The 12,962-nt window shown below is 57.1% G+C and overlaps 1 protein-coding gene across 1 annotated transcript in view; it reads right to left on the reverse strand.

The window, feature by feature from the left end:
• Positions 1–10,336, reverse strand: part of JAK3 (Janus kinase 3) — a 12,549-nt gene extending 2,213 nt beyond the window's left edge. The window contains exons 1-20 of the mRNA XM_007461030.1: positions 10,142–10,336; positions 9,557–9,680; positions 9,120–9,231; positions 8,797–8,942; positions 8,093–8,387; positions 7,434–7,556; positions 7,177–7,334; positions 6,627–6,738; positions 6,231–6,417; positions 5,530–5,657; positions 5,167–5,298; positions 4,498–4,582; positions 3,560–3,687; positions 2,721–2,853; positions 2,487–2,638; positions 2,197–2,347; positions 1,428–1,567; positions 1,167–1,356; positions 541–665; positions 82–254 (exon numbers count right to left, since the gene is read on the reverse strand). Coding sequence (XP_007461092.1) covers positions 82–254; positions 541–665; positions 1,167–1,356; positions 1,428–1,567; positions 2,197–2,347; positions 2,487–2,638; positions 2,721–2,853; positions 3,560–3,687; positions 4,498–4,582; positions 5,167–5,298; positions 5,530–5,657; positions 6,231–6,417; positions 6,627–6,738; positions 7,177–7,334; positions 7,434–7,556; positions 8,093–8,387; positions 8,797–8,942; positions 9,120–9,231; positions 9,557–9,680; positions 10,142–10,325 — 2,978 coding nt within the window. The 5' untranslated portion in view covers positions 10,326–10,336. The remainder of the gene's footprint in view (positions 1–81; positions 255–540; positions 666–1,166; positions 1,357–1,427; positions 1,568–2,196; positions 2,348–2,486; positions 2,639–2,720; positions 2,854–3,559; positions 3,688–4,497; positions 4,583–5,166; positions 5,299–5,529; positions 5,658–6,230; positions 6,418–6,626; positions 6,739–7,176; positions 7,335–7,433; positions 7,557–8,092; positions 8,388–8,796; positions 8,943–9,119; positions 9,232–9,556; positions 9,681–10,141) is intronic.
• Between the last annotated feature and the right edge of the window lie 2,626 nt (positions 10,337–12,962).

The following is a 12,962-nucleotide window of genomic DNA, read 5'->3' on the forward strand; positions in this document are numbered from 1 at the left end:
GGGGGCGGGGCCCGGAAGGGGGGAGCAGGGGGGGGGCCTGGGTAGGGGGGAGGAAGGGTGGGGCAGGGGCGAGCTCTCTACCAGAAGATGGGGCTCTGGCCTGGCTCGCGGACCACGTAGTAGTCTTTGTCGAGCGGCAGCAGCTTGGCGAGGCCGAAGTCAGCGATTTTGACATGCGTCTCGCTCTCCACCAGGATGTTACGGGCTGCCAGGTCGCGGTGCACGCAGCGGCGGGAGCCCAGGTACTCCATGCCCTGTGGGAGGGCATGGAATATGGACCCCAGGATGACTCCGCAGGGGCCCAAGTCTGACATGGAATCCAACACCAGCCCCAACCCAGACCCCGAGCCTAACCCTACCTCTGACCCATCCTGCACTCCAGTCCTGACCTTAGCCCTAACTCAACCCCACTTCCAGCCTGACCTGGACCCCAAACTTCAACCCTCAGCCTTCCTGGCGAATCCACGGAGACCTTGCCCAGGTCGAGCCAGGTCAGTTCCCGCAGGTCTGACGGGCGCCCCGCCCTCTTCCGACCCGCACCTTGCAGATTTGCGAGGCGTAGAGGAGCAGGCGGCCAGCGTCAAGGCGCGCGCGGTGCCGCTGCAGGAAGTCGCGCAGGCAGCCGCTGGGCAGGTACTCCATGACCAGCCGCAGGCTCAGGCGGCCTAGGGGAGGTGGGGGAGGCAGGGAGGAGTCACCACAGGGCCTAACTTTGTCTACTCCCCTTCCCCATTCTCCTTCCCGGTTCAGAGTGGGACCTCGTGTCCCTCCCGGCCTCGATATTGCTTTCTGTAAAATGGGAACGGCAACAGTGATGCTTATCGCTAATGTCTTTCTGAGTACTTTCAACAATATTCATTGATTCTTCTAAACCTCATAATGACCCATTTTTTCCGGTAGGGAAATTGTCGATCCCAAGGCAATCTAGATCAGTAAACAAGACCAGTCAGGGGGATATATGTATATGTATAGCTGATTCACTTTGCTGTACAGCAGAAACTAACACAACATTGTAAAGCAACTCTACTCTGATAAAAATTAATTAAAAGAAAAAAAAAAGACCAGTCAGTAGCACCCGCACTGGCGTTCTCAGACCACCCTAAAATGGTACTGCAGAAGGATGAGGATGTGTGATTTGAAGAGCATCCACTTGGGAGGTGGCTCACCTGGGCCATAGCTGACACCCCGGTACTTGACAATAAAGTCACTGTGGAGGGCTTTGAGGATCTGGATCTCCCGCTGAAAGTCCCTCTGCTGTTCTGGCCCGCTGTGCTGCAGCTGCTTCACGGCCACCAGGGCACCTGTGTTGTCGCCCAGCGGGTCATAGCGGCACAGTTCCACGCTGCCAAAGTTGCCCTGGGGGACAGCAGGGCTGGTGTCCACGTGCATGGGTGCTACCCCACCCACCCCAGCCTAACCCTCCTCACCTTGCCCAGCTGTGAGATGTACTTGAGGTGTCTCTCCTCAAAGATGGTAGGGTCCTGGCAGGCATAGAGCTGGGCGCCATTCCAAAGCCCATCATGGGGAGCCAGGGCACCAGGTGTGGGGTCTGAGAGGAGCTCATAATCTGGAGGGCACAGGCAGTGAGTGAGCAGTGCATTGGGCCCTAAGCCCCCACTCCTAACTGACTCGCTGTGTGACCTCCATCTGAATGCTTAGCCTCTCTGTGCATTATGGCAGGGCCTCTGCAAGCCAAGAAGTACTTTGTGGAGCTGGAAAAAGGTGCTCCTGGGCAAAGGCAGCCCTCTTATGCAGTGCATATGCTGTACACAGACAGAAGGGCATTTCCCAGACTCCACTGCCATGGGGTATGGTCAAATGACTGAGCTCAGGCTGATAGGGGACAGAGACATGCTGAATGCCCCCTTAGGCCCGGCCCATGGAAACCTAGGTGGGACCTTCTACACTCTATCTCTTGTTTGCAGAGGATCCAGCAGGGGCCTGAGGCCGTGGGATGGGGGGAACAACAAAGAGAGAGTTTCTTGTTGACCTGGACACCCTCATTGAATGAGAACTAAACATCCATCATGTTCAACCTTGAACTGATGGGCCTGTTTGTTATAGCTGACTGTCACAGTCACCAACCATTCCAACCTTGCCAGGCACACAGGGCAGGCTCTACATGCAAACCCCGCTCTCCTACTGGGCCCAATATGACATGCTGGCCCTGCCCACCCTGCCTAGCCCAGTGGGCACCTGAAGTGATGAGGCTGTTCAGGTCACGGATGACAGCGCGGAAAGAGGGCCTGTGGCCTGGCTCGTAGGCCATGCACTGTTGAATCAGCAGGGCCAGCTCCATCCACTTGGGTGCAGGCAGTTGCTGCCGTTCCTGGTAAAACTGAAGCTTCTGAGGGCAGGAGGAGGGGCTGGTCACCCCCAGTGCACCCTCAGAAGGCACCCCCAGACACCCCCATCCTCCCCAAGCTGGACTTCAGTCTACCCTTCTATCAAATGAGAGCTCTAGAGGCCAATACTCGTGCTCTGACCTCGGCAGGATCCAGGGTGCTGATGGGCATTGTGACACCGCTGAACACCTCCCAGACTGTGGCACCAAAGCCCCACTTGTCAGCTTCCAAGCCAAGTGTTCGGGCCTCCTGGAGACACTCAGGGGCCACCCAGGGGATCCTGTCAGTGAGCACTGGTGGAGGGGCAAGGATGGGGTCAGGGATCTGCTTCCTTGCCTCACTAGGCCCCTCCCTCCTCCACCCCTTAGCACTTACTCTCCAGGCTTAGCACAGTGGGGCTGACACCGGGGTCACTCAGCTTGATGAAAGGCAGGTTCCCATCAGCCCCCTCCCGAGCCAGGAGCACCTTCCGGGCTGAGACATTGCCGTGAGGGAGACCTTTGTCTTCCTAAGTGGACCAAGCATAGGAAAATGCCAAGAATGATGAATGAATATTCTGGCTGGCGAACTCCTGAACATCCTTCAAAGCCCACCTGGTACTGCTCAGGCTGTACTTCAGCATCTTCCCTAGACTATTGGCAGTCCACCCCCCGTGTCCCACCCTCTTCTCAAACACTGCTCCCCCATCGCATGGCTCCCCACTCCCTTCAGGATAAAGTCAAAGGTCCTCAGCCCAGCCCTCAAGGCCCTTTGAGATCCAGCTCTTGTTCATTCTTCCCATGAGCTTCTCTCTCCCACATCTCCACCATGTTCTCCTGCCAGGCAACCTGCCTGGTGCACCCCAGGACAGGCAACACACCTTCTAAGCTGCAGCCTTTGCCCAGGCTTTCCCTCAGCCTGACATGCCCTCCTTCCTTCTCCTCTTAATGAACTTCTACTTAATCTTCAAGGTCCCAACTGTAATGTTCTTTCTTCTAGAAAGCCTTCCGCCCTGGCCAGCCTCATTGCTCACTACTCCCCTCAATTTCCATGAATTACAAGCTGTTCCCTTCTGTTTCTGCTTCTACACCTCTGAACCTGTTTATATGCTGTTCCCTCAGTCTAAAATACCCTCCCCTTGCACCCTTGCCAAACTCCTGTCCACACGACAGAGCCCACTCTCAAAGCCCCGTACACTCTGTGAATGGAGGGTGGAGCAGCAGAGGGGCACTCACCAGATAGTTGAGGGCATAAGCCAGCTGTTTGATCACCTGTAGCTTCCAGCTGGCCGGCACCAGCTGGCCACACTTGCGCAGATACGTGTCCAGCGCTCCCAGGTATACAAATTCCTGCACCATTATGCCTGGTGGCAGTAGGGAGGGGCACGGTTGGGAGGTAGGACTGCACTTGTGTTCAACAGGCTCTGCCCCAGCTCCACCTTCAAGGGTCCCTTGAACTCTCAGCTCTGACTTTTCCCTCCCCTATTCCTCCATCCTTACCCTACTCACCTTTCTTCCTCCCCATCTCCCATCGCAGAACCATTTGTCTGAAATGCCTGGAAGGCGCCAAGCTCTCTCCATAACTCACTTCCAGCCCTTTGCATGTTCTGTGTTTCTGCCTGGAACATCCCTCTGCCTTCACTTCCCTAATGCCTATTTATCCTTGCCTTTCCAGCTTAGAACTTATCCTTGCCTACCCAGAATCATTGCTTGACCTCCAAGCTGGGTTAGCAGCCTCTGATCACCCACAATGCCCTGCGCTGCCCCCATCACACAAAATCATCTATCATCCTGCTCAGCTTATCGTGTTCTACGCTAAGCACCCAGCTCCTGGCACATACTTGGCTCCCAATAAATAGCTGATGAGCTGAACTGATGGAACCGAGGCTTGGAGAGGTGGACCTTGCAAAGCTGCAACAGAGTGAGATTGGAACCCAGGTCTGCCTGACTTGAGATAATTTGGGGGGGGCTGGTATTGGTGGGAGCCTGGAGTTGCTTGCCCAAGGAGTGATGATTCAGGGAGATGGGTATAGGCTTGGAGATTTGAGGGGGAGGGTGATAGACCCTGGTGGAACAGAGCCTCAGCCAGGGCAGGCTCTGACTGTGTACGGCTATTGCTGCTGTAGATGGGCTCAATGAGGCAGGGTAGGGGTGGGGCGGGGAATGTCTCTCACTGTCTCCAGCCATGCACACGCCATGGAGCAACACGAGATGCTGGTACGACACTTGGCTCATCAAGGTCGCTGCTTCCAGGAATGACTGGGGAGGAAAGAAGGGAGAGAAGATGCATGGGTTTCTTCCACTTCAGGGTCAGACCAAGGACCCCAAACTTGCTGCTCTCACACCTGCTTAGGAGACCTGGCCGCCAGACTCCTTTGGCCCTGGAGTCCACCATTAGTACACACAGCACTCTGTATCATGATTTTCTGATGGAGGCAGGAAGTCCCCACTGTATTCTACCTTGAATCTCTCACACAAGTGGGAGATCTGGGGTTTGAGAAGGGCTCAAACCTTCCTCTGTGTTGCCCAGCCCCTGCTGATGCCTCCATCCGCATCATTCCTCTCTTCTACTTTGCTCGTTTCTCTCTGACCCACTGGCCTCCTTGCTGTTCCTTAAACATGCCAGGCTTGGCCCTGCCTCAGGACCTTTGCACTGGCTGTTCCCTCTGTCTGGTGTACTCTTTCTGTTTGCATCTAATTTCCCTGACCCTTCTATATTTCATGGAGATGCTGTGGCTACATTTCTGTTGTTTTAAGGCCCTGTGTGTTTCAAATTTCTCTGAATCCATGACTCTCTCTCCACCCAGGCCCTAACCCAGGAGGCCTGGTCCCACCCTGCTCACCTCCATGCAGTTCTTGTGCTTGGCATCCATCACTTTGAGCAGCACCTCTGTCTCTCGGGCCTCCCCATCCACGACCTCATGGCGACAGCCCCGGTAAATCTTGGTAAAGGACCCGTGACCGAGGTTCTCATGCTGGAGAGTGAGGGGGCAACATGAGAGGCCAGTAAGGGGGCTCCCATGGATCCAGTCCCCTAGCCCTGGTCCAAGCAAGGCACAGGTAATGGACTCATTTTACAGGTGATGAAACAGAGGCACAGGGAGGTTACATCACATGCCTGAGGCCACACAGAAGAGATGGATATAGACCTGGTCTCTCTGGATCTCAACTGAGGTATCCCCCGCACATTTCCTGGGGCCCCTTACCCACTCCAGGCTGTCGGCAGGGATCTTGTGAAATGTCATCTGACTCAGCTGGCATTGGGATTGGGGCTGAACAGGGGATGATGTGGGTGGGTTGCAATCTCTCCGGACCACAATCAGATTGGACTTTTCTATGGGGAGTGGATGGAGGAAGAAAACCAGAGGTCAGAGGTGAAAGGTCCTCAAAGGTTTGCTCACTCCCTGTCTCAGTGTGGGGTCTTCTTCAGAAGCCAATACTAAGAGGAGGACTCCAGGGCACATAATTTATTTGAAAGGAGACTCCAGGAAGTCCCAGTGAGGGGTGGGAGAGTGAGACAGAGAGGGAAGGAACCCTGCAGGGGGTGCAAATGAGCAGGTGATGCTGTGGGCAGCCTTGTCTCAGTCCTGCTAGGGATTCTGGGAGACTCTGGAGAACTCACACCTCAAAGCTGTCCCATCGAAGGGGTTTGTCTGAGAGCAAAATTCACCCAGAGGAAGAGGCAAGAGATGGACAGAGGCTAAGTGCTAGTGACATCCCTCGGATCCAGCTGTGCCCGGATCTAACCATGCCTGAAAGCAGTCCCATGAGTCCCGAATCACCTTTTTTTCCCTCCTAAACTACCTTGACCTGCAGTCTCTGCCACTTGCCATACAAGAACTGGAACAGACACAGAAATGCAGGGACCCAGATTCATCACTCAGCTCAGGGGAGAAAGCAGGCTCACCTTTGGGTCTGGGGGTGCAGCAGAAGGTGAGGTTCAGCTCAACCCCATCCACGTGCAACCCACCACCCCAATAGGCTGCCAGGAGCTCTCGAAGACTGCTGTGGGGCTGGCCAAGGCCAGCCAGGGAGAAGGTTCCTGTGGGGTCGCACCGGATGAGGCAGCCCTTGTAATCAGGGCCCAGGGGGGTCTGCAAAGAGGAGTGGTCCCTGAGTGGGAGTGGGCGGCACCCTCCCCCTCAAATCTCCAAGCCTTTGCCTATGCTGTTCCCTCCACTGGGAATGCCTTTTCCCTCCCCTTCTTCAGGAAGTAATGCTGACTCATCTTTCAGTTCTCAGCTCAAATATCATCTCCTCCAGGAAGCCCTCCTTGCCCTCCTGGCCCCTATGGTAGACTGACCGGGACACAGACAGTTAGGAGGTAGCTGTCGAAATCCTGGGGACTGCGGCGGAGAACGTAGGAGCCGGGAAGTGAACCCCCAGTCTTGAGTTTGTTGATGGCAAAATCCAAGCTGTGGGGAAAGGTGGGAGGGAACTGAGATTCGAAGTTGGAGAGAAACAGGGAGATAGAGGCACAGAAACCAAACTAATCCTGAGTTCTAATTCTGGTTTCTCTGAAGCCCTGGGAAGGTCACCAGGTAACATTCCCTCACTCCCTCCCATTTATAAATTGAGCCAGAAGTTGGGCTTCTGCCTCAGGGATTAAAGAGGAGGCTGCAGGTGAAGCCAGGCACTGCGAGCATCCCCAGAAAATGGCTCTGGGGCCTCGAGGAGGGAAGCGGCAGAAAGGAGACCCCAGACTCGTTGAGCGCCAACTATGCCCCTGGCGCTGTTCAAGCACTTGATCGCTTGTCCAGGGCTCCTGAAAGGCGAGGACACAGAGGCCCCAAGAAGGGGAGTGACCGAGGTTCGGTCCCGGTGAGTCTGGCCACGTGGGGGCGGGTCCTTACGTGATGGGGCCATGGCACTGCTCGGCCACCTGCTCCAGCAGCCGCGGCGGCGCCACCTCCTTGCAGAAGTAGTGGCCGGAGTCAGTGGTCAGCCGGAAGTAGCCATCCACGAGCGCCACGAAGGACAACGCTGCGGGCAGCCCCGGGAACTCGGCCTCCTGCGAGGATCCGCGTCAGCGCTCGCTGCGGCCCGAGGGTGACAGTCCCGCATCCCTGCCCTCGGGCGAGGCAGGAGGGGAACGGGATCCAGCACGCACCAGGATCTGGTTGTCTGTCCTGGTGATGGTGACGAGGCGGTGCTCCCCGGCGGGGCCAATGCGTGGGGCCTGCTTGATGCTGATATCCACGATTTCTGGAAAGTCGCAGAAGGGCTGGAGGACCTGGGAAGAAGGGGGAGGACTGAAGCTGGGGATCCCTCCCACTCCGAGCCCCCCAGTCCCTTTTGGAAGCCTGGACCCCACCAACCCATACAACCCATACTCATGAGACCCGCCCCTCTCAGCCTCACCCAGTCACATCCCTCTCCCACCCCACCAGGGAGACCCGCCTCCTTCTCTCGGCAGGTCCCCCAGCCCACCTCACCCCGAGCCCCTCCCTCACTTAGCTCCGCTTTATCTCGCGGTGTCTCTTAGTACAGTCGGGAGCCCCACCCACCCTCAGTCCTGCATCTTCCCTCAACTTGCGGTTAGCCCCACTCTGAACCCCGCCCACCCAACTAGCCCCTCCTTCTACGCCCCGCCCATTTCATTCCCGACTCCTCGCTCAGCCCTACACCTCAGTCAGCCGGGTGCCCTCCCCCACAAGCCCTCTCACAGTCCCTCCTCCCTTCGGCCCCGCCCCTCACAGCCACGCCCACTTCCTTGCCCCGCCCCCGCCGTTGGCCCTGCCCAGAGCCCCAACCCACCCGACCTCGCACCTCGTGTTCTCCCGGGCTCCAGGCGATGCCACTGCCGCCAGCCACGTGGAGCAGCCCCGGCGCATCCTGACCACCAGCAGCTCCGGGGAGGCCCACGCGGAAGGTCTCGGTGGCCCTGTCTGGGTCCAGCCGCTCGAGGTCCATGATGTACTTGGCCATGAGCGAGTGCTTATCAGCCTGGCAGGCGGCCAAGCGGCGCAAGGCCCGGCGCACTGTCCTTCGGATACGCCTCCGCGTCACGAAGCTCAGGCCCTGGATCAGGTCGCGCAGGCCGGGGGGCAGGCAGACCTTGTAGCTGCGAGCGGGGGGAGTGGGGCTCTCAATGTGGAGAGGGGCCTCCGCAGGGAGGGCAGGGACATACATCAACCCAGACTTCAGTTGAGGGGCTGGAGTGTCGCCTCACTAGGGGGTCACAGAGACACACTCAGGGACAGGCATGGGCGTAGGGCCTCTATAGGAAGGGCCATTGGGGCCCATAAGACAGACAGGGACACACATAGTCCTTTTAGCTGCCTGAAGCCCGACAATGGAGTCTAAGTGGGTCTGTGTTGAAAGGAAGGGTGTGGGCTGGGTCACATGAACACACTGGTGGCATGTAGGTGGGCAGCCCCAATGTCCAGGCCTGGACTCTGGCAGTGCTCTGGTGGAGCCATGCTGGCTCACTCCCAGGTAGAGGCTGGGCGCCACAGCCTGGAAGCCCTCACCTGATGGTCTTCAGCAGCTCCTCGGGCCGCTGACCCTGCTCGAGGGCCATCTGGGCCAGGTCCAGTACAGCCAAGCTGAGACACTCACCCTGCTCCTTGAGGCTGAGGCCCATCGGGAGGCGGCCGCTGACCAGGTCATTGCGGTGCTGCAGGCCAGTCACAGCCCAACCATGAGCCCTGATGTTGCTCTGTAGACCCCCCCACCTGGGCTGACCTCCACCCCTGGACTGCCACAGGGAGGGTCAGCCGAGGCTGCCCAACCACGAGTCCTGATATTGCCCCAGGGACCCCACCCCTGGGCTGAGCCCCAGGCAGACCCCTACCTGGGCAAAGAGGTGCTCCAGGACTGGCAGATCAAGGATGGCACTGGCTAAGTCCTTTCGTAGCCCAAAGCGGTGGCACTTCTCTAGCCCAAACCAGTTGGGGAAGTAAAAGCTGTGCGAGAGGGGAGAACCCTGGAGTGGGGATACGATGGAGGGACTGTGCCAGGACCTCAAAGAGCCCAGGTTATGCCACTGACTTGCTGTGTGACCTTGGACAAGTGACCCACCCTCTCTGGCATTAGTTTCCTCACCTGTGAAATGAGCAGTGATCACGCCCTCCCTGGGGCATCCACCAGGAGGTACGTGGAGATGATGATTGAGGGGTCACTGTTGTCTTAAACTCCCATTTCCAAAGCCCTCAGCCAAAGGCATGCCCTCTCGGTATCATTTAACCCATATCTGTGGCGGGGGGTGGGGGGACAGGGGATACTTCCTACCGGAGCCTGTAGACAAGGACCTGGGTGCCCACGTCCTCCACGGAGAAGATGTGGCTCGGGGGGAACCAACAGGACAGGTCCTCCAAGGCCAGAGCAAAGAGGGAGTGGTACACGGGCAGGATGCCTGAGGGGACGCCCGCATCAGTTACTCCCAGCTCTCCCCATCTGTCCCCTGCAGGGCTGCCATGTTATCCCCATGCAGCCCCACAGGCTTTTTCTCACCTTCAGCTCTGACACCATGTCCCACCCCTGCTCGCACCCATTCTAGGACTCCCCATTGCCCTTAGGAGAGAAGCCATGTGCTCAGTCTGCTTCTCAGGGCTCCCTGCCCCTCTACCCAGAGCATCTCTTTCCATGTACAGTTTACCTCGAGGGATGACTAGCTGTTTCCCCTAGTATACCATCACGCCTCTGAGTCTTTGCACATGCCATTTCCTGTGCACCCTCCTCCCTTACCACACCCCTACTCATCCCTCTAACCCCAGCTCCAATGCTGACTCCACTTGGCAGTTCTTCCAGCTCCCAATCTGTGTTCCGCACAGTCCTACCCCTCCCTCTGGCCAAGCCTTCTAGGGACCCACTCACCACTGGCCTTAGCAGCCCAAACACATAGTTCTTCAGCTGAGTGGTCCCCAAAGGAGAAGGATAGGCACTGCGGGGGTCCAGGGCCCCGAGGGGGCAGCAGCACGTGCAGGGCACCAGCCTCTGAAGAGGAGAGGCTGCAGGAGCGCTGAGGGATCAGGGGCGTCTCCTCACTTGGAGGTGCCATGAGTGCAGCCTGCCTGGACACAGAAAGAGGCAGCCCCTCAGTTGTGATCAGGGTACAAGGCTACAAAGCTTCTGGGGTGGGGTTGGGGGCAGAGATGCTGATGGGTGAGGTAGGGATGAAGCCGGAGAAAGAGGGAGGAGACAGGGACAGAGAGAAACTCAGAGATGTAGAGAGACAGAGAGGGAGAGCTGAGTGTGCAAGGTGGGTGAGGAGCCATAACCCCCCAGGTGAGGGCTGTGCTGGGAGGCTGCAAGACGTTCACACAACTTTGTGTGAACTCACACTCCAGACTCTGGGTGCCCAGGACAGACATCTCTAGTCGATCTCCAGCCTCCACACATACCACTTCTCCAAGCTTTCTCCAGACAGGCATGACCAATCAATCACAGATATAGGGATTTGCTAACCAGAAAGCAGGTAGACACTGGCCTGTGCACATGGGTGGGGATAGAAGTGGCCCTCCCTCCCTGTGAAGCTGGAGGATTCAAGCACTTCTGAGGCTGGGGCTAGAAGCTTTTGCAGCTGGTGTGATGCATGCCTTGGGGGCAGATCCAGACTGATGACTCAGTCAACAGAGTTCTCTGTGTCTGTCTCCCCTGCTCCCTGCATCTCAGTTCCTTCCATCACTCCCACCATTAGGTCCCCATAGTAGGAAGCCTTCCCTGGGATAGGCCCAGGAGGAAACCTCCCACCTTATTCCCAGGCGTTCTATACCAGCCAACTTCCAGATCTCTGTCGCCCTGGGGGACCCAGAGCTCAGGACCCCTGGCTGGGTAGAGGGAGGAGTTGGGTTTCAAACCCAATGAGGAAAAGTGGGGAGACAGAGAAAATCCACGTAAATTGACCCAAATGAAGAAGATACCAAAAGAGAATGTTGGATAAAAACTATGTTCCAAAATAATAGCGGGAGGGGGGCTGATAGCATTAATGAGATTTTAACACACCCAGAATATAAGCCTGGGACTGGGGATAGGTAAAAACCCCAGGCTCTGGGTTCAAATCCCAGCCCCACCGTATTCTGGTTTCATGACCCCAGCAGGGCTTCCACTGCTGGGACGCAGCTTTCTCGGCTGTGAAATGTGCTGATTCCCACCTGCTTCAGTGAGGTGGCTTGCTGAGCCCAGCCTGAGCTGTCAACACGTTTAATCCACGCTAAGTGGCACAAATCCTTGGTGACATGCCCAGCAAGCCCTTGACAAATGCCAGATGAACCAGACAGGAAGATCTCTTAGCACAGTGGTTTAGGGGTTACCATCAGGGAGGCAGGGCGTGGGGGAGAGAGGAATTTCCCCAAGGGACAGTCCGTTGTCACCAGCTCCCAGACCAGGAATTGGAACGTTCCCATCCCGTGAGCTCTGACCCTCCCCGTCACCACCCCATCTTGTCACTCCCCACAGAGGTGCCCACAGTCTTATTTCTAACAGTCGTCCTGATCTTGCCCAAATTTGCACCTTTATGTAAATGGAATCACAAAGTGTGTCTTGTGTTTAAAATAAATCTTAAAGAAACATGATTTTTAGGGCTTCCCTGGTGGCGCAGTGGTTAGGAATCCACCTGCCAATGCAGGGGACACGGGTTCAAGCCCTGGTGCAGGAGGATCCCACATGTCGCGGAGCAACTGGGCCCGCGAGACGCAACTGCTGAGCCCGTGAGCCACAACTGCTGAGTCCACATGCCACAACTACTGAAGCCCACGTGCCTAGAGCACGTGCCCCACAGCGAGAGAAGCCACCGCAAGGAGAAACCCACGCACCGCAACGAAGAGTGGCCCCCACTCGCTGCAACCAGAGAAAAGCCTGCTCACAGCAATGAAGACCCAACACAACCAAAAGTAAATAAATAAATAAATTTATAAAAAAAAAAAAAAGAAACATGATTTTTAAAATACCGAAAGTAAAAAAAGAAAGTCTGTCTGGAGCCCAGAAAAATGCCCCTGTTTTAACACCAAACGTCCCGCATGCCGGGAAGGTTGGCTGGTCCCCCAGTGTTCTGGCCTGGGACCTGGGATTTTAGGGGCTTCGAACTGCTCCCTCAGGGACCGGGAGCCCTGGGCGCATGCGTAATGATTCTTTCAGGTCCAGGAAGCTGGGAATTCGAGGCCTCCTATGCAGAAGGAAACTGAGGCCCAGAGAGGGGAGCGCTTTGCCAGAGGCCACACACCCAGCTGTCCCAGCTCACATCTGGCAGCTTTCCTCAGAGGCCTGAAAGGCAAACTTGCCTTTGTCCCCAGCTGCGACCATCCACACAGTCTCCTCCCACGCCCATCCCCGACCAGAGCCCTGTGGCACCACCAGCTCTTACCTGGAGGTGAGGACCTCTGGGCCAGCTACGGGAGGGTAGAGGCGAGCAACAGCGGGAGGAAAGTCCCACTCGCTCCTTCCTGTGTGGGCCCCTCAGCTTCCTGAGCTGCTGTCACTTACCGAAAGTCATGGCCATGTGGGCGACGGGGTGGGGGTGGGGGTGTGGGGAGGGGCAGAAAGTTCCGGAAGCCTCTGCAGCAGCAGTCCTGCTCAGACAGGCTGCTGGAGACCCCAGACCTAAGGGAAGGGGTGACAGCACAGAGAAGGGCCCAGGTCACACAGGGGGACCTCAGCAGGCTCCAGGACTCACTCTCTGTGGGGCCCTGGCAACACCCTG

Source organism: Lipotes vexillifer, unplaced genomic scaffold, assembly GCF_000442215.2.
Source record: "Lipotes vexillifer unplaced genomic scaffold, Lipotes_vexillifer_v1.1 scaffold469, whole genome shotgun sequence".
Classification (NCBI taxonomy): domain Eukaryota; kingdom Metazoa; phylum Chordata; class Mammalia; order Artiodactyla; family Lipotidae; genus Lipotes; species Lipotes vexillifer.